Raw genomic sequence first — 24,495 nt, forward strand, 5'->3', positions numbered from 1 at the left:
TAAATCCTAATCTGTCCTACTTATCGGGCTAACGAACATTTTTGATAAGAAGGTCAAGGAACTTTCCGTCCGCGCAAGCTGTGCAATTACGAATCTTGGAGCTGGTCGTTTCGATCGAACTTTCCTCGATGGTTTCTCATAGACCCATTGTTGGAACTTGAAGTCAGAGACCGGATTTATGACACAGGGTGACGAAAGAACGTCGCGAAGTTACCAGCGACGCATCCCGAGTTACGAGTCTGGGGTGACGAAGTTGATTTTCGAGGACTTTCTCTACCAGAGAATAGATTTCTTCTTGCCACGAGGGTCGTTCCACAAGTATGGATAAAAATGAGAAAAAAGCCACCCTACAGGGGATAGAAAGAAATCACGTTCAAGGAACTTTTAAGTTGGATGTTAAACAGTTTCCTAGATCGAAAAATTTGTATTCAGTTCACGGTCGCTTCTGTTCGATTGTTGTGTCTCGATCGAGCCACTTTCGTGCTTAGAAACTTTCGGATGTCTATTAGTTTTTACTTAGGTAACCCCAAATGATTTAAAAATTGATTCACGTAGAATATTTCATTGTTTCGTACGTGAAATCACATTGTGACTATTTCAATACAAGAATGTGAAATTATAAATTATATATCACATCAAATATCATCTCGATCTTTTCTAGAGAGTACTTCATTGCATAATCACATCATAGCACGTCACACCTACTCTCACCCAAGTCTGGGTGAATTCAAAACTCAAATACAGAGAGGTAGTCCCCAACTTCCAATGATAAAGGACGTCCTATTGAACTAACCGATGTAATTCGATAATTCACCAAGAATCAATTCTTTCGTGGAGCTCCTAGTTCTTTTAACGTTCCAGTGAACTATAATACATCATGGCACCTCTCACTTACTGTCACCTGAGTCTCGGTGAATTCAAAACTCAAATACAGAGAGTTAGTCCCAACTTCCAGTGATAAAGGACGTCCTATTGAACTAACCGAAGTAATTCGATAATTCACCGAGGACCAGTTCTTTCGTGGGCCTCCCAGATTTTCTAACGTTCCGGTGAGCAACTATAAAAGACACTGGCTCTTAATTCACCCTCTAAACAAAAGTTCGCTGGCGGGAAGACACTTCGTTCGTAGCGGCGCCCTCGACGAGCAGCGAAGCGTCGCGACGCTGCCGGCTGGATAAAGAATTTACAACGGCCATCTATCGAGCCCTCGAATAAGACGGTATAGGTATCCGCTTTGGCGCAAAATGGGGCAGGTTGGAGATCAAACGATCGGAAACTTTCGAAGCGTGCACCATTAAGCGCAGCTGGCGCGCTTACGTGATTTCGTGGCGAACGATGTCGCGCTAAAAAATGTAACTTTTCCAGTAGTTATCGGTACGCTTGCCCCCTTCGACCCTCGTAAACACCGTATGGCGATCGTGGTAACGTCTCGTGAATCGTGTATCGGGTGAGTTTACAATAATCGCGCGATAATGTTTCTTTTTTTTTCAGAGAACACGAGAAGACAGTGTTACGGAAAATTATTGGAAAATTATTGGAAAATTATTGTGCAACGACCAGAAATATTTTAAAAGCCATCTTTCCGTTAAGTTACAAGTGAATTAACATTGAAAAGGAAACAATAATGTCTACGGTAACAATGGAGAGAATATAACTGTGATTCTGTATTCCTTGTACTCTACTTTCACAATTGAAAGCGTTGCGAGTCAATGACGATACTTCTAATTGGAAGATCAAGGAGATGCAAAAAGGCTATGAAAAAGACCTTCCGCTACAATCATCGATGTGATATCACCGCGTTGAAAAATATTTCGTAATATTAGCTACTTTGGAGATTTTTCTCCCGAAGGAAAAAAAATCTCAGTCATCGAACACGTACCATCCGAGCAAAAGGGTATTCGAGGTATCGATCGAACTCTGATTTACGTCCTGGTGGCTACACGAGGTAGGAAACGATCGAAACGAATGACACGGGCCGGAAATCAGCGAGGACGTACGAAAGAAGATAGATAATCAATATAGATACGAGCTCGCGTCCCCGGGATCAGCTCCCCGAACAGAAGTGGAGTAATGGTCTATTCCGAGGCCATCAAATCTGTCGACCTTCCCGGCGTCTCTTTCCGCTCTGGGCGTTTTTGTCGTCCCTCGATGACGGCCACGTTCCTTCGACCCCGAGACTCTGTTTTCCACTTGACTTTCCCGCGCCCTCCCACGTTTCGCTCTATTTATCCGTGCTACGTGTAGGGCTTCATCGAGGTAGGTCCGAACGTTTTGCTATTTTCTACACCCTCCGTCATTCCGCTTCACCTAAACGCGGTACGCGTCTTTTGTGCGATCCAGATCGGATAAACTCGCTCCCAACGAGGTCCCGTCCCTCCGCGAGGTTATGGGGGACTCCCCCTCTTTACAACGTTGCCCAGCGATGGTTAAATTATTGCGGAGAGATTGCGAACAACTCGGTGGTATTTGCCACCTTTTGTTCCGCGAAGTGTATAATTCGGTTGCAGTAAACTTTGGAAAGTGCACCGGGAGTCTACTGTTTACTGAACAATTGAGAAATAAAATTACAAGAGATGCTTCTGAATGGGAAAATCAAGTCAGGTATGAAAATAATCGACCTAAGTATACCATTAACGATAGTTATGTGTGTGTTCTTGGGTTTGGGTCTGACGTGTGCTTATAGCGAATGAGCATTGTGCGACGAGAGGCTACTGATTGTAAACAATTGAGAAATAAAATTAGAATAGATGCTTCTGAATGGGAAAATCAAGTCAGGTATGAAAATAATCGACCTAAGTATACCATTAACGATAGTTATGTGTGTGTTCTTGGGTTTGGGTCTGACGTGTGCTTATAGCGAATGAGCATTGTGCGACGAGAGGCTACTGATTGTAAACAATTGAGAAATAAAATTAGAATAGATGCTTCTGAATAGAAAAATTAAGTCAGGTATGAAAATAATCGACCTGAGAGTATTATTAACGATAATAATGTATACGTTCTTGGGTTTGGGTCTGATGTGTGCTTATAGCGAATGAGCATTGTGCGTCGAGGGCCTACTGATTGTAAATAATTGAGAAATAAAATTACGATAGATGCTTCTGAATAGAAAAATTAAGTCAGGTATGAAAATAATCGACCTGAGAGTATTATTAACGATAATAATGTATACGTTCTTGGGTTTGGGTCTGATGTGTGCTTATAGCGAATGAGCATTGTGCATCGAGGGCCTACTGATTGTAAATAATTGAGAAATAGAAAAATCGAGTCAAATATGAAAATAATCGACTTAAGCATATTATTAACGATAACAACGTGTTCTTGGATTTAGGTCTGAAGTGTGCTTATAGCGAATGAACAAGGTACACGCGGTCGGTTCTAAGAATCGTTCCTTTCAATCGGTAAACGGTTCTATAGGCTTTGCCGTGGTGCAAACCTATAGTCTTTCTCCTATAGGAAATTGAAGAGCCAATAACGTACAAAAAAACCCCAAATATTCGTCGTGGTACGCTCTGCACAATCGTTGTGGAAAATTCGGAAAGGTCAGTTGTGGAGCGAACACAGTCGATCGTCGATCGTTGCGAGACAGTAAACAATAGTTCGAGACAGTCTCTGTTATTTCATTGTGTATCAATACGCGTAATCGGAAAGACAAACGTTGCTGGTATTTTTATTTAATCGCGTTCCCGAATGGCAATTTTGTGTTTCACGAACCCAGAAGGATTCAAAGAAGACTTTCCAGGTAAATCATTTAGTGTTTTACTGAAATAATTGTTAAATTGTATCAACTGTGTGTAACAAAAATGAAATTTAAAATTTGTAATTAATGCACATCAAAATTGAACGAATAATTTAACGCAAATGTGAAGAGAATTCAATTGCCTCGATGATGGTTTAAATATCAATAAATTCTACTTATTACCATAAACGATTTTCAATTCTATTTGTTTATTAACCGTACGTAAATCAATTGATTTCAGGTTTCCATTAATATACAAATTTCGTGCATATTTGTATTATTATAACTGTTTTTCCTAAAATGGATTATCAACGTAGGTATAATCGTTGTAAAATAAGCTTATTCGGAAATTATTTTTTTTTTATATCGAAACGTTCTTCTCGCTATTCGAAACACAAGTAAAAATAGAAAGAAACATTCGGTGGGATCGTTTTCAACGATCATTGAACAATTTTTGTCGAAAAATTTTCTTAAGACGTAGTTGTCGACCTTGTCCTTTCTGGACAAGGAATATTCTGGCAAGAATAAACAAACGGAATGAGTACATGTTCGAAGTGTCCTGCAAATATTTGCATCAAGTTGCTGGAAACGCGCAGCGTCGCGTTAACGAATGGAACGGAAGTGGCGAAAAGTATACAGCTTCCTTAGGAATGGGTTGTATTCATATAACGAGAATAATTGAACTTACCTAGCGTACAGTATACTGTACCGGTTTCGAATACTGTGTCTTCGTAGCAGCGGATATTACGTGCACCGAAAACATCAAGTTGTTGCATAACTTGTTTTCAACTTCGATAAATGTAATTCGACTTTCTCCATCGTGAAATAGTACGATTTCTAACAACGTCGAAACATATTAATACTACGTTCCGTTTATCGTAGAAACATATTAATAATATTTTTCAAACTTGTCGATAGGAGATATTTTAAAATTTATATCTCGTTGTGCAAATTGCTCGCAATCGTATTTGCCAGAAATTAAAATGGTGGATTACAAGAGAAGCCGTTAATCGATATATTTATAAAGTCAGAGTTCACGTTGTACAAAAAATTTTGCAAAAATTCAACGAATATCTATTCTTTATATTTTCAATAGAGAAAAGATGTTTGTACACCTCAACGTTAAAAGTTCAATATAACGTTAAGAACACCTGTATCGTATATTGGATAAAATTTCAATTAAGAACGATTATTTTGATCACGGTTACGGTTATTTAAAATTGCAATTGAACTCTGCAAATAACTGCTTGGAAATAAAGAATGCGGTACGGTAACCGAGCAATTTTCTATTGTAAAAAATGGTAGCACGGTTGGAATTTGTATCGTGCAACATCGTGGCATTTTTTTCATCGAGAATTTTCGGTTTTTTTTCGGTACTCTGAGTTTACTGAGGGATTGCAAATTGCAAATGATACTTGGAGTTCGTTTCTGTTTATCAATGCCGATTCACGCGATGAATCGTAAACCGACGGAAATGCCAGATTTCATGCAGAAACTGTGGGATTGCGGGCCAATTTCCCAAATCAAGGGCGTGTGCAATGTTCCTGCAAATTCTGGAAACCGCCAGCAATATCCCTATTGGCATTCCCGTGTCCCGATTCTGCAGCCCTTTAACAGCATCTTGAGGGTAGAAATTAGAATGTTCGGTTTGACATAGGATTAGTTTTGGAGTTAGAATTCCTTGTATGTTCGAATTGCTAGAATACCATGAGGGTACTTTGGACTTCAGAATTGGCTGAAATTTCGTGCTCGATCTTCGGGACTTTCGAATTAATTGAAATCTTTGAACCAGAATTCTCGAATTCAGCGAGTCCGAACCCGTGAAACTTTCAACGTTCTGATATTTCCAATATTTACGATATCGTTAATTTCAGATTACCAAAACGTTCTCTATTCAGAATCACTCGCAAATTTACATCTCGATAGAAATATTTCGATTCGATCGAATTTCTGTTGCGTTTCAAAACGGAACATAATATTATTTAAAGAATTCGGTTACGAAAAATTGATCGCAATAGTATATTAAGATCAGAATTGCTGACGATATTGTTGCAAAATTTTAGTTACGAAGAATTGATCAGAATATCGTTATTTAAGTTACGAAGAACCGATCGGAATAGCATCGTTTCGAAATTTTCAGTTACGAAGAACCGGTTACAGTATTGTTACAGAGTTTTAGTTACCAAGACTTGATCACTGTACTACTTGAAAATTTCAGTTACGAAGAACTGATCAGAATATGATTTCAAAGTTCGAGTACAGAATCCCCGAACTTTTCGAACTTTTTAATCCTGAATTCCGAGCTCGTCGACTTTTCGTGCCCCGATTTTTCCAAACTCTCGAACTCAGATTCTGGCGAAGTTTCGTACTCAACGAGCCGGCATCCAACTTTGTTAAATTTTCGAACGCTTATACGACCAGCGATAAAATCACGCGAACATTCGAACACCTATCGAAGAACAAAGGCTTCAATGAAATGACTTGAACGCCAAGTGTACGTACATTGAACTTCCTTTTATTTAACTCATTAACATGATCATTACTCGATAAATTCTGCCGATCCTTACAACAACTGAATATAATCCATTATGTATCCTTTGATATTCACAACAATTGAATATTTCACTATATATCTTTCTATTTTCACAACAATTCGGTAATTTGTTGCGCATCCTCTAATTCTTACGATCAAATGCTGCATTATGTGCAGGCCAATCTTAACAACAATTGAGTAGATATCACACGAATACGTTTTATTATATTCGTGTATAATTCGAAGAACAACAATCCACGAATATCGTAGTATGGGCGAATATGAGACTAACAATGTAATATTCGTCGAAACAAATAAAAGTCTTAATGAACAAGAGTCCAAAAGAATATTCGTTTTCGTGTTACAAGAGGTTGGATTTTTACGAGTGAAAGATTCTTTAGAAAGTATGGGCGCAAGATGCACCAGTCGACGACAAGAGGCAGTATTGAATTTTTATTTTTCTGCAGTCGAAATTCAAATTACAAATTCAACGCTTCGAATTGAAAGAACGTGTGGAAACGAATAAAAAACCATTGTTCGACCAGAGAATCCATCTTATAAATCGAAAACGAGTGCTTTTTGAACTTACGTTCGTTAACATTTTTGCTGCCATGTCACCTATATACTGATGACAATTTTACTTAATTTACAAGTTATCGATAACTCCTTTCGTATTTTTTTCTGCATTGTAACAACAAGACGAGCGAGTAAAAATGAAGGAAATATAAGACTTTAAACGCTAACTAAGACTAACTGCTGTTTCTTCCGATCAAAGGTATGTAAACAAAAAATATTACTCAATCGTTCCGAGATATACTGGAATCTAAACGAACACGTCTAGATGCCAAAGTATCTCTCAGACTATACATCATAATATTAGATGTTCTGAATTCTCAATGGAGAAGAGTCCCTTTCAATGTAAAACGTTTAAACATGTTTCCTGTTTCCAGATACACAATATCCAGAATATCCAATTTTGGAAGCATTCTACACGAGCATTCCATTGACTCGATCCATCCAGCTTGACACGTACTTGAAAATTTTCCAGAAAGCTACTCTATCTTGGAAACTCATTTATCATGTCGACGTTTATGTAAGTCTTCTTAACATCTCTTATACGTAGACTTATATCTGACGCTCAGAACTGTTATTGGTATACAAGGTGGAACACATAAAGCTTTGGAATTGAATATTTCTAAAAATATTGGTAATATTTCAAGGTCCAATCTTTCGTGGATTAACTTGCATTTTTATCAGACCGAACTCTGTTTTTCAATATGCATAAGGGTTAGAATTCAAGGACCATAAGGTCAATCATTCTTACAGACAAATTGTCAATCTCATTCATTTTTAACATTTGTTCCTTCGCTACTTGCACGTACCTTCCACAAAATCCACTGTGTTCTTTGCAGCATTATTGTTAATTTCTCTCGAATTCTCCTTCCTGTTTATTGCATACTTCTCCAACGTAAGAAGTATATTATTAAACGTGACCTTAGACAACGATGATCATTGATGTCCTTCGACACTTGTACACATTGAAAAACAAATAGTTTCAAAATATACGATCTTGGACACTATCGCGTCCAAAGAAGCAAATGGAGTCGAAAAGAGTACCCCAAAGACACTGACCTATATCAAAGATCTTTTTCCGATATTGAAATTTCATTTTCGTTCAATGTTTCATCGTTTTCTCAATTAAGACAGTTGTCCTTTCCTTATTTCTCACAATCTCGCACGGTCTTTCATTATTTCACTGTTCCAACGTTTCCAATATATTACCAATATCCGGTTATATTTAAAACATTCAAACTCCCGTTGATGAAACGTCTCGGTGAAACTTACCACGAACGAAACACGGCAGTGAAACGTGTGAAACGTGTTCTCATTCATTTCGACGAATACCACATGCCCCTATAGAGTAGTTTGCTACAAATCTTTCTGCGCAGACTGTATAAAAAGAAGAGTGTCTTGTCAACCGGTAGCCGGCTTACAATTTTTCTCATGCATAAACGTCAGTGTCCAACTGCAATCGATGGGAGTGCGCGTTCATTAGGTCACGTGACCCTCAGGTTAACGACGAACGAGAAACGAACTAGACAACGCGATCCGTCGTCTCCTGTGCGGGAGATTCCTCGTTGAATTCACATAGAATGAAATTCGGTGCAAGTTTGCGTACTAGGTTGATTTCGACCAATTAAAACAAACGCGTGGCGATCGCGTAACGATCCACGGGCCAATCGTTCTAATGTGTATCGAGCGAAACAAATAATTAAGCGGTGGGTGTCGATCATCGATTGCAGAGCACCGCACGGCCACGCGGCCATTTTACGAAAGCACAGAGTGACAGAGTGAAAGAGAGTAATATGGTAAACGATTTATTTGCATTCTACGTTCGTTTACAGAGTGTTAGCCGAGCTTTTGTTACGCGCTTCGGCGGCGTCTCACCACATTCGTGTCGCGCGGACCGCATCTGCCGAGCCCTTCGTCCTCGCTCGTTTATACGTACCTGAAACACAAAAACGAGCACGGTTAGAAAATTGTTACTCGGTTCGACGAACGACAATCGAGACGTCTTTATCAGTGTCGAGAGTCAACGGGAATTAATAAACGCGATGGTCGACGCAAGCACGGTTTGTACAATAACGCGATAGAAATGTAAAAAAACAAACGAGGGAGAGAAATATTATATATTAGATATTTAATCTAAATTTATGGAGAGAAATATTAGACGTTTAAAAATATAAATTGTAGATATAACGTGTTGTTCACTGTAAGATGAGTTGTGAAGTAGAAATGGAAAATTGAAATATATTCAAGTTGTAATACAAACAATCTTTAATATGTATGAGAGATTGACTAACGATTTTTCTGAAGAGGGTCCAAACTGAGAACGAAAAGTTTCGATATATGGTTATTTAAACTATGCTTGTGTCAACGATTTTCTTTCTCGCGCCGTGTAAATTATTCTCATTAATTTTGTTACTCTTATTATTAAAAGTTTTTATTACGCGTACGTGGAAGTATACAAGGTACACAAATATATGTATCTCTGAGGATAAAATATAACCGGGGTACGTGCATGCGCGAGAAGCAAGGTGCAGCTGAAAACTCAGTTATAAAATCTAACCTCTAAATGTTTAAGTGCTTGACACTTTGCGTCTCATGGGATCTGACAAGTCTATAAACCAGGAGATCCTTGAAAATGTAAACTATCGTCTGCAAAGTAAAGCGTACGAGTCTGGCAGACAGGTGTCTGAAGACATTTCACTTGCAGTTGTTCCAAAATTTCGTTTAAACTCTCCTGGGGGGAATTGTTTTATTTATTCCAAACAAAAGTTCAATCTCGTATTGTCCCATAGTATCTGTTAGTCTTGCGACCATCCTGCCGTGTTACATTATTGGAAAATTATATTACGAATATTTATTCACAATTTGAGTAAAGCAAACGTATGCATCTGTCGCAGTGATCCGCACCGGTCAACTGTCGGTGGCGTAATGATTTTATGCGCACCCTTCTTGCGCAACGAGTATTCAGGGAGGGGCGCTTCTCCGCCAACCGCGTTCAAGTATCAGTAGTGATATGGACAAGTGCTTTTGTCCGACCAACCGAATAATTCCATTACACATATTCCGGTAGAAATTGCTGTATATATTCGGATAGTACTGCAATTGGTACTGGATATGCGAGATTACACGATCTCAGAGACCGTATAGACTCAGGAATTAATATATAAGCCTCTAGTACAGTACATTGAACACCTTGATTGCCATATCATGCATGTATGTATGACATTAATATTCATTGGTACAAATCCAATTGGTGTTTGGAAACGTAGCTATAGAAACTTTTGTTTTGACTGATCGAAGTAAATTCATTGGTTTGAGGGTGGGTCACCGATGTTAGATTAAACTCTCTATTCGTTATGTACATTTCACTGTATTAATTCAAAGTTAAATTATTTTAGGCCGCGTACAACAGTGCCAAGTTTCTCTAAAATAAGTATCAGAGTTACTCTTTCTTTTCAATTACCTACCATCTCGCTAACATCCAGACAATTTCGTTTCGATCTTCAAAATCCCTTTCTCTATTATTTGAAGATAAGGATCACTGTTTTCGATTTTTCTATCTCGTACCGTGTCCATCCACGAGTGGAATCGGATGTATGCTTCACAGAATCATAACTCCGCGTGAGAAAAATACACAACGAACAATGCGCGGAGAATAAAAATGAGGATAATCGTGGATTCGAATTCCCTACAGACGTCTCTCGAATAGTTCAATTTATCGACAAATCCTTTACCAGCACAATGGATAACATTTTATACAATATTTTTGTACTCTATTATCAACTTTAATTTAACTTTCTGTATAATATTTTTCCACTTAATCATCAACCATCCATACCAGAAAACAATCTCAGGATCAAAAGAATAGATTTCTAAAAAATACTAACAAAACCGAGCCAATTGGTATATCAATGCTATTTTATAGAAATATTTAGAAAAAGTTTAACCAAATCTCATCGACGCGATATTTCAATCCCAAACACCAGACACTGGCTGAAATAACGATAATTGTAACGAATAGACGGCAAGAAAAAGGCAGCGAGAAGGTGGATTTCATTTCGAGGGAAGAGAATCGGCCGGTCGAGCTTCAGAATTATCACTCCCGCAGCCATAAACCGGCCGAAAGCATCGTTTCACTTCCATCTTTACGAGGGAATTATGCAGTGCAGCGGATCCGAGTTTTACTCCTCGGCACGATGGCCGGGAACAACGTTCCTTGATGCATAAGTTCGAGGAACGAGTCGTATAAATTCCTTGCCGCGGGATTTTCGTAACTGTTCCTCAAGCACGTGCTCAGAAGTTTTTACAGGCTCGGGGGCCAAGCCTTTTGTGGCCGCGAAAACGCTTCCACGGGCGAGCTACTTTCGCATGAATGAAATCGAGCTATAGCTGCGTCGCTATGTGAAGTTAAACGGGTAAATGGAACAGCGTTACGATCCCGAAATTCAATTCCGTGATTTTAAGACGGGAACTGTATCGCTCCGCGAACGAGTTGCGCCCGGTTCAAACAGGGAATAATTCAGAGTACAAGAGTTATTAGATTGGATTAGGATTTTCGTCGTAAACCAATTGTTCTCTGGGAATTGTAATCGAAAGGGAATTGTACGTTCTTGGAGTAATTCATTGGCGAGAATACGCGTTTTTCAAATGTTTCACATTTTACAGGGTGTCCATTTTTCAGTCTAAAAGGTTTAATTACTTCTCTATTGAGGTCTAATTAACGTACATATTTTTATTATATACACATATGTGGTTTCTTCGTACTTTTTGAGTGAAGAATATTTTTACAGAGTTCATACTACTTGTCTGACTATAGACGGTATAATACTATTTGTCTGACCACAGACGGAACAATACTTCTTGGCTGGCCATGGACGGGGGATACACTACTTGTCTGGCCATGTACGAGGGCTATACTACTTGTCTGACAACGGACGGGGGTTATACTGCTTGTCTGGCCACGGACGGGGGTTATACTGCTTGCCTGACCATGCACGGGGTCATACTACTTGTCTGGCTATGGACAGGGGTCATGCTACTTGTTTGGCCATAGACTGGGCAGTTCTACTTGTCTGACCATAGACGGGGGCGATTCTACTTGACTTCGAGTAACGAAGGAATAGCGAGGACTCAAAAAGCAAGGGCCTCGTTAAATTGTTACAATTGCGTTAAAAAGCACTTCACTTTACTTCTCTTGCGCTTGTTTGAATGGCAAATGACTACGCTATGCGACAATCTGACCAATAATTTACTAACTCTTTTATTACGTCTAATTGCGTGACCATACCATCGCAATTTACCTGATCTGATCATACCACGTGCTGGGTTTCCTCGACATAAAATCTGAACAGCGTGATCGCGCTGCTTGGGACTCGAACGGTTAAACAGCCAAATAAATTGGATCGAATTTATGTAACCTCGATCGTGTTTGATCAAACTCACTCGATTATTGGCACGCACACAATACTTGGCCAATCATTGTCATTTCCGAATTAATACAATATTTTAATCCAGCGACGTCGAATTATCATAAAACGCCAATAAACAGATCCCATTTTCATCGCAATTAGCTTGAAATATCGATTCGAAAGAACCCACCTACGATAGAATATTAAACACCCGCGTACAAAGCGATCATCGTTACGATCGGTAAATACATTATTATTTCATTCGAAGCAATAACGCAATCCAAACAGCGAACCCGAATCAATTATTGAAAAATTATCGATTCGCGTAACGAACGTTCGATGCGCGTGTCGAGTGAACTGGCAACTCTGACACGAAACGTGCATGCTTAGTCTATTGGCAGCCAAATTAACGAAAGTATCTAACAAATATGAGCAATACAATAATTCATTTTCAGGATAGAACCACACGAAGCGTGAATTATTTATACGAATGAACGGTACAAAATATCCGATAATTCCAACAAGGAACCAATTAAAAATTCCTGTATCGTTTGATATCACCCGATATTATTTCATACATTCGCCGTTAAATAATAAACACCTGTAATAAAATTAAAAAAACACCTACAATAATTCGTTATTATCGTTAACGTTCTAAAACAGAAAACTCTCAGACCTAACCGCATGAGAAGCAACCCGTTCCGAAGTACTCCCTTCGAATGAAAATAACGCTTGAGAAAAGAACCGAAACAATTTCGCGATTCACGATTATCCGTTCGAATTTATAACGCTCGATATAATGCACCGTCGGCGCAAGTTCCAAGTAAAGTCAGCGACGATCTATTCCGAGCTGTCTAGCCTTTCCAGCGTCTGGAAGCAACAGTTCGTCCTTAACGATAATAGCCTAATTACGGCGGTCGAGTCACGGTCGCCGTTCGATGTCGGGATCATAATTTCTGAACGGTGCGGAGCCAGCTATTTCTACGATGGCGAGTATCGGCGGTTGCAATCGGTGGGTTTCAGCTTTCAAAAACGCTGTCGTACGAACAACCACCATCGACACGAGTCTCGGTGTCGTGGCGCACCTTTCATCCCCACGAACGACAATCTGTCACCGGGGACTGAAACGCGAGAGTCAACGACGAACCTTCAAGAAGGACGGGAGCAAGTGTCTGAGGAGGCTTCGCGAAGCAGGGCAAATCGGGCCCGCAATAATCCTCGCGTGATGAATCCTCTTGTCCCTTAATCCGTTCCTGTCAATCACGCGGGATAAAACTTCATTACCGGATAATAATAGAGAAATAGATGGATCTACCCTGTCATCCATAACGCGCCGTGTCCTCGGGCAGAGCTTGGATACGAGCGGAGGAGTAACGGGTATATAAATATCGTCGATGGCTCATGAAAATGGCCTTGGTGAATTTATGAGCCACGGGATTGTTGATCCTTGCGCCATTCCTTTTCGTCTTTTTCCCTAGGTGGACCGAGGCAGATAAGTTTGTAATATTGTCGACCGGGATGGTGAAACTGACGGAGATTAAAATTGGAAACAGTGACTCGAAAGAGAGATATTTTGGTACGCGAACACGTAAAGTGCTCGAGAGTATTTTTTACTTTTGTCTATGTACGGTTTATAAGGGGGATCGATGTTGTATTTTAGGTATGGATTGATGTAATTTTTGCAATTGATTTTATATTTGTTTCTGTACGGTTTGTAAGTAGTTGGTACACTTTGGATATGGATTGACGTAATTTTTGTAATTAATTTTATCGAGGGCCTAAATGCAGGGTTGAAATCTTTAACGAAAATAAAGTATTCCAGAGAAGGGTTTTATAGTGTTTGTGATGTACTGATGTAGAATAATATTTGAAGGGTTTATGGTCGATGTTACTTGTGGATGATTCGTTATTCAGTGGTGTAACTTTTAGAAAGATTTGTAGTCAATGTCAGTGGTTAGTTCAGTGATGTAACTTTTAGATATAGTTGTAGTAAATGTTAATCGTGTGTAGTCGATCGATCGCTGGTAGAATTTTTATAGTCGAGGTATCAAGTTTGTTTGCATTGGTCGTACTACTTGTCGAGCACATTCGCTGGTAATGCTACTTGTTGCCCCCTTTCTCTAGGAACACTACTTGTCACGCGTTGTCTCTACCTATACTACTTGTCAGGCGTCTACCTATATTACTTGACAGGCCTCTGATCTATCTATACTACTTGTCCCACCTTTACCTATACTACTACGTCAGACGTTGTCTCTACCTATACTACTAGATGGGCGTGTCTTTATCTATACTACTGGACGTACTTTGTCTCTACCTATACTACTTAGTGGCTGTTGTCTTTACTCATACTACTTGACAGACGTTATCTCTGCCTACACTACTAATGCACTCGATCCAATCAAATTAGTAGAATCGTTCAATTACATACAAAAAAAAAGAAATACAATATTTATAACAATTTTGTGTACTTTTCACAAAGATGATATACCAGTCGGATAATTGATTTTTTTTAATCAAAATTAAATCGACCACATTTCATTACCATCTACGCAGTAATAAATCTTTCACGTTGAATATTTATTTTACGTTTCGATCCAACCTCAATGATTAAAGGAAGCTTGTCCGAAATAGGATTGTTCGATGTTTCGATTAATGCCCGTTATCCTCAGATTTCCCCTCGTTCAAATCAATTTGCAGGTATTTGTAGTACGCACGATGAAAGCTACGCATCATCCGCGAGGGATTACAGCAATCCACGCGATTCCCACTCAACCATCGCGCATCAGAGGACGCGGTTTGCGTCATGGAAGCTAATGTCACTTGGTTCTAATAATCGATCGAAAAATCACCGTGCTGAAAGCGTCTCCAAATATTTGCCATCACGGGGACCATTTTCCACTTAATCTGCTCAGTGATACGCAGTGAAAGGATCCTGGAAGAAATAATTGATCCAAAGAATAACTGAAGGAACTTCACGTGTACGAGTTATATGCCTACTTATCTAAAAAGTACAAAGAGAGAAACTTTTTAATCCGAAAAGAAACGATGCTCTCTGAACATCGTGTGTTGTTAATTCCTCTACCACGGAGACACTAATACCTACGTGTCTAAAAAATTTAAAAAGAAATAGGAATCTTCTAACCCAAAAAAAAAAGGAACACTCCCTTAACACAGTGTGTCGTATATCGCGATACATCTACCTTCAAATCTATTGCAAAGACTGACCAAGAGACGTTACGAATGTATGCTAAAATTCGTCCTCTTCGATCCGAAAAGAACGAAGACTCCCTTAAAACAGTGTGTCGTTGATCCACGGTACGTCTGCCATGAAGTCTGCCACGTAGACTGACGAACGACCGTGTGGCCAGTGGCGTGTGTCGATGTCCTCGAAAGGACCAGTGAACGCGATAGACGAGAAAAAGGAGCCACGACGAAGGACGATTTACGATCCGTGGCGTTCGAAGCTTCGACGAGAGCGAGAAAAAGCTAGTCATCCACGGTTCGGCGATCCTGCTCGCCGAGAGGGAACGAGAACGATGGTTTACAATGCTAATGGATCCGAGCAGCGAAATCGAAGACGGTGGTCTTCGTACGCCAGAAGGGGTGTTCCACGAGCGGAAGTCCGAGGAACTTGGCGCGGATCGAACAGGGTTTTATCGTTTACGACCGTGCCACGCGGTAAAGTTCGACTCCGATCGCACGGAAGGGCACCAACGAGGCAATTAAGCAGCCCTTACGGCCGATCGAAGGGACACGGTGTAACGACGATGTTCGCTGAATCGTGTCCTCACCGGACTTAATCGTTTAACGGAGTCGGTAGCAGGAAATTGCGGCTGACAATTGATTTCGTGGCCTCGGTGCCTGTTCAATTTGTCCTCGAGCGATGGCGGATTGGCAGAAGTATCGCAGTGTGGGAGGAACGCGAGGGAATTGCTGCGGGGAGAGGTACGCGAGAATCGTGTAATCGTAACCGTTTCTCGTTTCAATTTATTTCGAGTCGATTCGGAACGTTCGAGCGTCAACTGTGCTTCACGCTCGCGATATCCGTGACTCGTTTCGATAACTGTTCGCGTTACGTTCGCGCGTGTACGAGAACGTTCTCGTTGGTCCTAGCGCGAACCGTCACAGTTTACACTTTGCTTTTAGTTCACATTTGCGCGTAACGCGTGCAGTTACCCGCGAGAACAATTGTAAAGTATAGAGTTCGAGGGATTCCATAGAAACGGTGGGAATAGGAGACACGCGAGAATAGAACCCCTCCGTTTCTTCCCTCTCTCTCTCTCCTTTGACGAATCACAAACCACTGCTCCTCTTCGCGGCGAATAACGTCACGAGTCGCGGGCAAAGCTCCGAAAACACAAGAGTCGCGCGAATCGCAGTCAAAGCGATTACGCGAACCGCGAAACGCGCGGTTCGGATTCTGATTCGATCGCGGAACTACGTTTAACGGCACTCGATTCGTAATTGTGGCGGCGAGCCGATTTCCGTGGGGCTCATAGCCCGTGAAAATTTTCAGCCGACCGGCGCGATCCGGCATTGCGCTGCGCAACGTCACACGTGCAGGCTTGAAATGCACTCGCGTCCCGAGCAACGATGCGTGGCGAATGACCGTGTGACGTACTTCCACGGTTATAACGAGGTCCGAGCCGGTGAATTCTCCGCGTTCCGCGCGCCTCGAAACTCGAGTAAAGGGCTCGACTCGAAGCGCGATGCGCCCACCGATATCGATGATGCCCCGGGAATCCGATTTCCCGCCAGAGGGAAATTCCCCCAACAATACCCCGCCTACTCCTCTTTACCAACGATCAAAGGAATTTCGAACCGGGAAGACGCGGTAGGTGACTGTTCCGCGCCGAAATAATAATTACAACCGTGACGCGGCACCGAGCTGGCTCGCGCGCGGAAATCGAGGACGAACCTTACGATCGAATTTCGCGTACAGGATCCGATGGAAAATAAGACACCTGGAGAGAATTTTGAGAAAGAAAATAGGTGTTTGATGCTAGTTGTACCCTGTTTGAAGTGACTTTGCACTTGGTATAATTTGGAAACGAAGAGAAGTACGATAAAGTAGTAGAATCTTTCTTCGAAATATACTTATACATTGAGTAGCTTTTGTTTAAAGTATATCGTCAACCTCGCATCTGACCTTACGAATTCTTACAGTACTTTTCGAGTCTTACACTCTTCCTTTATATACATTTCATCGAGTATCTTTTATCTTATCCGTTTGAAGTATATCGTCAATCTCGCATCTGACCTTGCGATATCAATTTACATTTGTATCTCTAGTGAAACCAATCGGAGCAATTTGCGCGGAAACAGACATTTGGAAATGTTTCCCAAGATTTTATCGGACTGTAAAATTTCAAGTCCAGCGATAGATCGTTGAGTTTCCTTCCGCGCCTTCGTGTGTTCACGGTTCGACTCCAATTACGTCGGATAGCATGAGGAGCAATTAAGCAGCCTGCACGATCGGTCGAAGGGATTCCACCCTATGGCCGGCGAGTGCCAGAATTGCACGGTTTCAGTCATTACATCTAGCGGAGACAACGGCAGCTTGGCTACTGGGAATTGCGGCCAACAATTGATTCTACGGTCCAAGCATGCTTCTAATTTGTCCTAATGCCACCGAGAACGAACCGAATTTCTGGCTCGGTAATAGTCTTTCGCGCGTCGATCGATAATCGATCGATCAACGAATGGGAATAAATTTATTCGCGCTCGTAATTTGGTCGACGATCACCAAGAACAGATATTTTTATATCTTTTAGAAATTTATAAGCATTTTCTTTTCATCAATATATCTACAATATTCTTTTCGACATTTTTAATACCTGTGTTTCATCCATTGAACACTTTCGACGATCTTTCCGTCGTTACCTAATTTTCTAAATCGAAATGACTAATTTTGTCAATAATTAAAATTTTCAGTTTAAAAGGAAACATTCATAACAGAAAAAACTCTGTCTACTGATACATTCGTGGTCACAGTTTAACGACAGCAACGGTGTATTCACCTGGTATAGTTTTAAACAATTCATTCGCGACACAGAATATTATTCTGCCTTTGAAAAAAGTTTGAAAGCCACAGATTTAGATATTCGTATCGTTAAAAATAGGAGCAGACTGTGTTACGTTTGCGCTATTTTGCGCATCGCTTGTTAGTTAAATTGGACAAACGATAGATTTTACTCTCGCTCCGCTCGGTACCTTTTTCTTTTTCTTTTTTTTGTCGTCTACGCGTTATTATTATTATGCGTTGAAAAATGTACAGTCCGAATCGGTTTCTCCCCGATGAAAGAGACTTGGCGCGCTTTTAATTACTCACGGTCGAATCGCACGGTTACGTATGAAATTTCCACGGTATCGACACGTTTTCTCTCTTCGATTTCGCGCTTCGTCCGTTGTCATCGCTGCTTACCCATCGATAAATCAAAACAACACGGGCTCTCGTACGCATAGAAACGAACAAAGTCCACGTCGCTTCCGGTGGTCGATCGCTCTTAGAACTTTTCCCCCCGTATCTTGGGGCTTTAGAAACCCCGGACACCTCGACTTTGATGCTCTTTCGAGCAACGCGTGGGGACGCGATTTATTCTGTCACGGCTCGAAACGAATAACATTCGACTCGTCGCGGATAAACGAGGACAGCCGAGCGAAATCCGCTCGCATGAAAAGGCACGTTTTTCTTCTGTCGATGAAAAGCATATTTAAAGGACGAGGTACAATGGGTGAAAAAAATTCAAAGAGGACTCGGAGCCATCGAGTGACACTGATTCGAGAAATACCTTACGGATCGATGCTTTTACAGCTTGGCGGATCTCGCGTCGTTAAAACGAGACAATGTACGCCTGTTAAACCGTTTTACGACGTTTCGAGAAATATGTGTGTAACCCGCGTCTACGATACGAACTTTCTTACTCGCGAGTTTTCGTGTTGCTCCGAGAGTTCACCGAGTTGTTCTCGTTATAAGTTTGAAAACACCTGCGTTTACGATACGACCGTGACTTGCTCGCCATTTTCGAGAGTAAAGAATTTCTATAAACTGTTGCCACGAGGTTCGAGAATCCTTGAGACACTCTTTGGGTACACACCGACCGATCGAACACTCAATAACAGTGGCAGTAGCAACGATAACTGCGTGGCTGCACAATGGAGGAAAGTAGGTTCCTTCTGTATCCCGCGCCAATTGAATAGAACGCGACTGTTTGAAAAGTTGACGCCAAACAATACACTCAAACGTTCGTATCTGCTCGGACAACGATAGCGATACTGCTCCGGCACAGGTGAGAAGTCGCAAGATTTACCGCAAATTCTACGAAAGTAAAATATTGGTTAAAAAATCTTTCGAGCCATTCTCGCGTTAAGTTTTTCATGTTCCAATTTCCCGACCGCGGCGTACAATTTTTTTTTTTTTTTTTTTACAATATTGACGATCCGAAAAGGAAGAATTTTTTCGATTCGCCGATAAAATATGGAGCTCTCTCGATTCGTGGAAAAAAATTGATTAAATATCGACGGTGCCGTTCGGTTTCGTCTGTTTCTTTTTCGTATAGAGAGGGATTCACGGGGGTTCCATTGTCCGTACAACGTAGATTATTTTTCATGCAATCATGGACGACTGGAGCGTTACGAATAATCTCGGTGAAATGTTGATCGGTCGTCTCCCTTGATTCACGACCAAAAATACACGAAAGCTCGTGTAATCACGCAAAGCCATTGTATTCGACCGAAATGTCTGACGCGAAATTGATTCAGAATATAACGAATTCCGTGTTAACGGGCAACGGTGAACCAATTAAAATCTCCATTTAAATGGGAGAGAAAAAAGACGAGGAAATGACTTTCGGATTTGCTATTCGTTTGGTCGGTGTGTCCAAAAAAAAAAAAAAAAAGGAGAGCAATCGCGACAATTGCAAAGGGGGAATTAGAATCTCTGTTTGTTATCCGAACCGATAGACATGACTGTCCGAATGAGGGAATTTGCAAAATAGCGGTGGACCCGCTTTGAGAAACCGATACTAGATTATGTTATTTCTTCGGCAAAATCTGAAATTTAGATAGATTACCATTGAATCGAGGTAAATGCCAATTATTTTGGCCGCTCATGGTCACCGAGAGATAAATTCCACTGTATCGATATATCTCTCGGTTCTTCCGGAGATGAACAAAATTTTTATCTAGATGAAAATTTCGAAAAACGAATAAAAGATAAATAGCTTTTAATTCACTATTATTTCGACAAAGTTATAGTCCGAATTGTAAAGTAAAATTATATTTCGGATTGAACGAATGGAAGCTGGTTTAGAATGCAATAAATCTTGTAAATAAATCGCTATGCTATGGTTCTATTCGTCGTGCATAGTACGTTGGTATTATTCCAATAAAATATTCATCTTTGATCTTTTTGTGCAAGAGTACAGGTACACGTACTCTGTCGCTCGAATAAAGAGACTCGCATAGTAACAAAAAAGGTACTCGTAACGCCAGCCGTAATCTTGAATGTGACCTTGAGCGGCCGAAATATTCGGCGGTGACCTGAATATTGCACTTACTGAACGTAAGACTCGACCTTTCGAACAGGGACAATACAGTGCATTGTGTGCACACGTCGTCTAACGTCAAAGAAGATAATACAAAGCCTGCGTTTAACAAAAAAGGTACATATTATGTACGCGTTCGGTGTCACGGACATGTTAGCGCATTTCTATGTACAACCGTAAACAATATGCGAGATAAACAATGACTTGGCCCATAAAAAAACGTAGATGCTGAATGTCGACCTGGCTATACGTGTCACCGGTAACTTGAAAATCAATACCTGACTGCTTTTTTTCATTATGTTTCACCTTTTACCCATTAACCTGAATACCTTCGAGGAGTTATTATAAAAATATAAACATCCAGCGGGACTCCGAGCGGAGAGAGTGGAAATGCTTTTTAATTAAGCGAGTCTCCTAAATGATTTTTCTTGTACGTTGCCCGATAATTTATTCCGATCTTAACTGTGAAAACAACGCGCAGCAAAATTCGAACGTTAGGTCGTTTACGTAAAAAATATTTTCTAGAATACTTCTTCAATTAGCGAAACGATCTCGTTGGGAAAATTCATTGCAGAGTACAATGTTTCGATATTTCCGTGTCGTTCAGATACGAACAGTTACTATCAATTAGAAAGTTATTTTTAGAACGTCAGATAACCAAATATAACGTTGAATTAACAATTGACACATTGTTCACAACTGCCACTTCCTCTTCTCTCGAAAATGTTCACAATCACGTACTACATTACCAGTCTGTACGTGGTCCTTAGTATTCCAGAAAATTAAATTTAACGCAAAGTGAAATTTCCATTATACGTCAATATAGGAAATTTTAAATAGAATCCTTCTATTCGAGTCAATATTAAATTTCGGCAAACTACCTACGAGTGTTTCACGAAAGATAAGAGAGCGAAATAAAACACACACCAGTGAAAATAATAAAATTGGGTAACCGTTAACGTTGAACGTCTCGTTCGTTTCTTAGTACGGAAACCTTTGAAGAGACCGTTTCATTTAGTCAAATTTCTCATTTATTGCGTCCCCGTTCGCGAGAAATTGGCATTGAAAGAGATCAAACGACGAAGGAAATCATATTCGCGAGTCCTTTCTCCCCGTAGCAGCTTCGCCCGCAAAAAATGGCAACCCGATGAAATTTTCCGCTCGAACAGTTCTCGTTCAATGGATTCGCTAATCTTTTGTGTTCAAAACGCCCCCGAACATCGTCGCGCGTCTTCCTGTCGTTCGAATGCATATAATAATTTCCTCCGACGATCGAAGCCCGCTCGAACGACGACGTCCCCAGCGAAGCCATTTAAATTCAGTCCACGGGAAGAGCGAGGGGAAAAATGGTCTTTGTAGCGTCCTCGAGCGAATTTCGTTCATTTTCTCGATAACATCGAGTTTCTTCCGAGAATGTCGCATTTAAAGGAAGTTATCGAGAGGCCGATGAGCTCGGATCGATCACTCGTCCAATGGCGGAGTTTCGCAGATTCCGTGGAAATGTGATCAGTGTTGTTGCGATGCAATCCTTCGGGATGTGAACGAATTCGAAATCACATTTAAACAGCGTAAAATTAGAATTGCGCCAAGATGGAAGCACCGTAGATCCGACGGTCCTTAAACCGATCCATAATCGTAAATTAGGAATTCAACCACTGGGAAACTTTCCTTCATTTTCTTCCAGTATTTTGTATTCGTTTTCTCACTCGTATTTCCCTGGCCTTCTTTAGATGCATTTTACTCAGCATCAGTCTTACAGTTCTTTCATAGTTTCTACATTTTTCTAAACATCCAATTCTGCATCGACCATTATCAATTGTATTCTTATCGGCTTTGATCCCTCCATAAATTAGAAGCCACAAGGGTTTAGCTTATGAGCAAAGTTTCCAAATTTACATGATCGCTTCCAAAGTTCTTGACAGTTCCTCGTTAATCACCTATCTCCGTAGACCTTCAGATCTAATTCAATTACATTCGTTGTTTCTTTTACGAGCTTGAATTACATTCTGTCGTGTTAAATTTTGACGAATTGTGTTGTTGCACATTGCGTGCAATTTCGTATCTCCTTATTCATCGATCGCGCAAGATTAATTTGGCGCGCGACACGTGTCAATTATTACCTTGGACAAGAAACATCCGATCTAATCGAGCCGGATTCGGCTAAGATACATTTGCTTGAATAGAGATGGACTTGACACGGAACACAGTGATCACAAATCACCTGGTAACAATGTTAATCAACCTCCGAGACGTTGAACTCGCAGATCCGTTATCTTTCGTTTAATTTGTAAACGTACAGGCGCATCGAAACATTTTCAGGAATATTAACGAACGCGCGAAAGAAAATTTTATATATCGTACAAAACGGAAACCTCTATAGTCTATTTTAATTAATTCCTCATTAAGTACGTATAACTCCGTTTCCGTTTGATTGTTAATATTTCCGTATTTAATTACGAAATAATTGGGAATATTTTTTGCCCGGTTATATTGGGTGGTTTGTAATTGAAATCGTAAAAAATTAAAATTCCCGGTTCTAATTACTTCGCTTCGATATTCATAAGGTATAAAAATCTCGTATTGCAAAATATCCGCGTTATTATATCTGAGAAATCTTTTCTAACTTCTAAACTGACACTCTGAGCTTGTATTTACAATAACAATTGTCCAAAATGAACTATACGATTTACATTTCTATAATATCCTAATCGACAGCAAGATCGCAACTCTCGCTGTCCTCTCGAAAGCTAAATTTTCTTTTCGAATAAATCATACGCAAATATTTCTTTCCAATATTTTCAAGAAACTATTATATTCGAACATTCGAACGTTAAACGTTATTCTCACCGTATGACCCGATTTCCTTACCACGAATCTCGCACGATATTGCTAGCGAAGGGGCTTAACATCCGTTCACCAAGGTTGCGATGAATCTGCCACGAATCAAGAGCGTTTCGTCGCGATAATCTCTCCCTCGATTTCCCTCGGTCATAGAGCACAGAGAGATCGTGTCGAGGGGTTGCATTCCTCGGGCAATATCGCTCGACGTACATCGTGGAAGCTTTATCAATGCAATTTAACACGCATCGGTCGAGCATCTTCATCAGGACAGGCCGCCTCTATCGCGTGTTCATTGTTCCAGTTTCGTGGGGCGCGCAAACGGATAATTGTCCGAACGAGCTCAGGTGTATCGGTAACGTCGACGGAGGAGGGACGATAGAGAGAGGGGAGGGGATGTTAACGTCGCGTCAGGAAACGAAACAAAACGTAGCAGCTGTTTTCATTAACAAATGGCGAACGAAAAGGTGGGCGGTTCAAGGCGACTCGTTTCTATTTACATCCACGTACGCGCAACGATGTCGGGAGACCGGTTGGTTCTCTATAGGTTTGTTTTTCCCCCGGTTCGTTTTCTTCTCTTTTTTCTTGTTCATCCGCGAGGAATTTCGTCGCGACGTCATTTTCACTCGGTCGCGTTGAAGGACGTGACACGTTCATTTACGACACGCGGCTCGCAAGGTGAGCCGTTCCGCGACGCGTCGTCTGAATAACTTTCGTATCTTTGAATATAACCCGCGGGGGAACAGATCGGGTAAATGTCGTTTGATAACGAGGAGGAGGGCGAGGTTACGTTCCGTGGTGCTCGTTTCGACGTTGTTGTTCCAAATAATTCGGAGAGCGCCAACCGGTATATAGTTT

At 40.7% G+C, this 24,495-nt stretch overlaps 2 protein-coding genes across 12 annotated transcripts in view; both read right to left on the bottom strand.

Moving 5' to 3' along the window:
- Nucleotides 1-24,495, bottom strand: part of Rg (A kinase anchor protein rugose) — a 543,414-nt gene that overhangs the window by 249,318 nt on the left and 269,601 nt on the right. The window lies entirely within an intron of this gene.
- LOC143152966 (uncharacterized) overlaps nucleotides 8,638-24,495 on the bottom strand; it is a 42,047-nt gene continuing 26,189 nt past the window's right edge. Inside the window, exon 2 of the mRNA XM_076323647.1 lies at nucleotides 8,638-8,781. Within this exon, the coding sequence (XP_076179762.1) occupies nucleotides 8,662-8,781 (120 nt within the window). The 3' untranslated portion in view covers nucleotides 8,638-8,661. The remainder of the gene's footprint in view (nucleotides 8,782-24,495) is intronic.

This window comes from Ptiloglossa arizonensis, chromosome 11 (genome assembly GCF_051014685.1).
Source record: "Ptiloglossa arizonensis isolate GNS036 chromosome 11, iyPtiAriz1_principal, whole genome shotgun sequence".
Classification (NCBI taxonomy): domain Eukaryota; kingdom Metazoa; phylum Arthropoda; class Insecta; order Hymenoptera; family Colletidae; genus Ptiloglossa; species Ptiloglossa arizonensis.